This window comes from Trypanosoma equiperdum (genome assembly GCF_001457755.1).
Source record: "Trypanosoma equiperdum strain OVI genome assembly, contig: ctg_476, whole genome shotgun sequence".
In the NCBI taxonomy this organism is placed as follows: domain Eukaryota; phylum Euglenozoa; class Kinetoplastea; order Trypanosomatida; family Trypanosomatidae; genus Trypanosoma; species Trypanosoma equiperdum.
Window position 1 is genome coordinate 3,515 of NW_027124394.1, and position 458 is coordinate 3,972.

Sequence of the window (458 nt, forward strand, 5' to 3'; positions counted from 1 at the left end):
TGGAAAGGCAAACACAGGCGACGCGACGGCAATATTCGGCAGACCACACACGACCGCAGCCTGCAACGGCTCAAGCGACCAAGGAATGTGTGTAAACTACAAACACTATTTAAAGGGCGGAACACTGACAATACCATGGCTGCTCAACATAGACAAGGCAATTATGGCTCTGAACGCAGCCAAACAACAGAAAACAAAAGCCGAAGCAACAAGCCGTGAGCTAGAGAGCCTAGCGGTAAATGCATGGACTTTGTTTGACGATGTGCTCTATGAAAAAACAGATGAAACCGCAGTCGCAGCAGGAACGAAAGCCGTCCCGACAGAAGCAGCTGAAGCCAAGGAGAAAGAATGCAATACCAAAGGCAAGGACAAACAAGATTAGTGTGAAAAACTAGCTAAAGATGGGTGCATATTTAAAGAGGATGGCGAGGAAAACAAAAAATGCACATTGAACAAGG

The 458-nt window shown here is 46.7% G+C and overlaps 1 protein-coding gene across 1 annotated transcript; it reads left to right on the plus strand.

Annotated features, from left to right (window-relative positions):
* Positions 1-85: 85 nt before the first annotated feature.
* TEOVI_000200500 (Trypanosomal VSG domain containing protein, putative) lies at positions 86-382 on the plus strand (the record flags this gene model as incomplete). Its single annotated transcript, XM_067225142.1, has 1 exon — positions 86-382. One exon carries the CDS (start codon positions 86-88, stop codon positions 380-382), a length of 297 nt encoding a protein of 98 aa, XP_067081243.1.
* Positions 383-458: the final 76 nt, after the last annotated feature.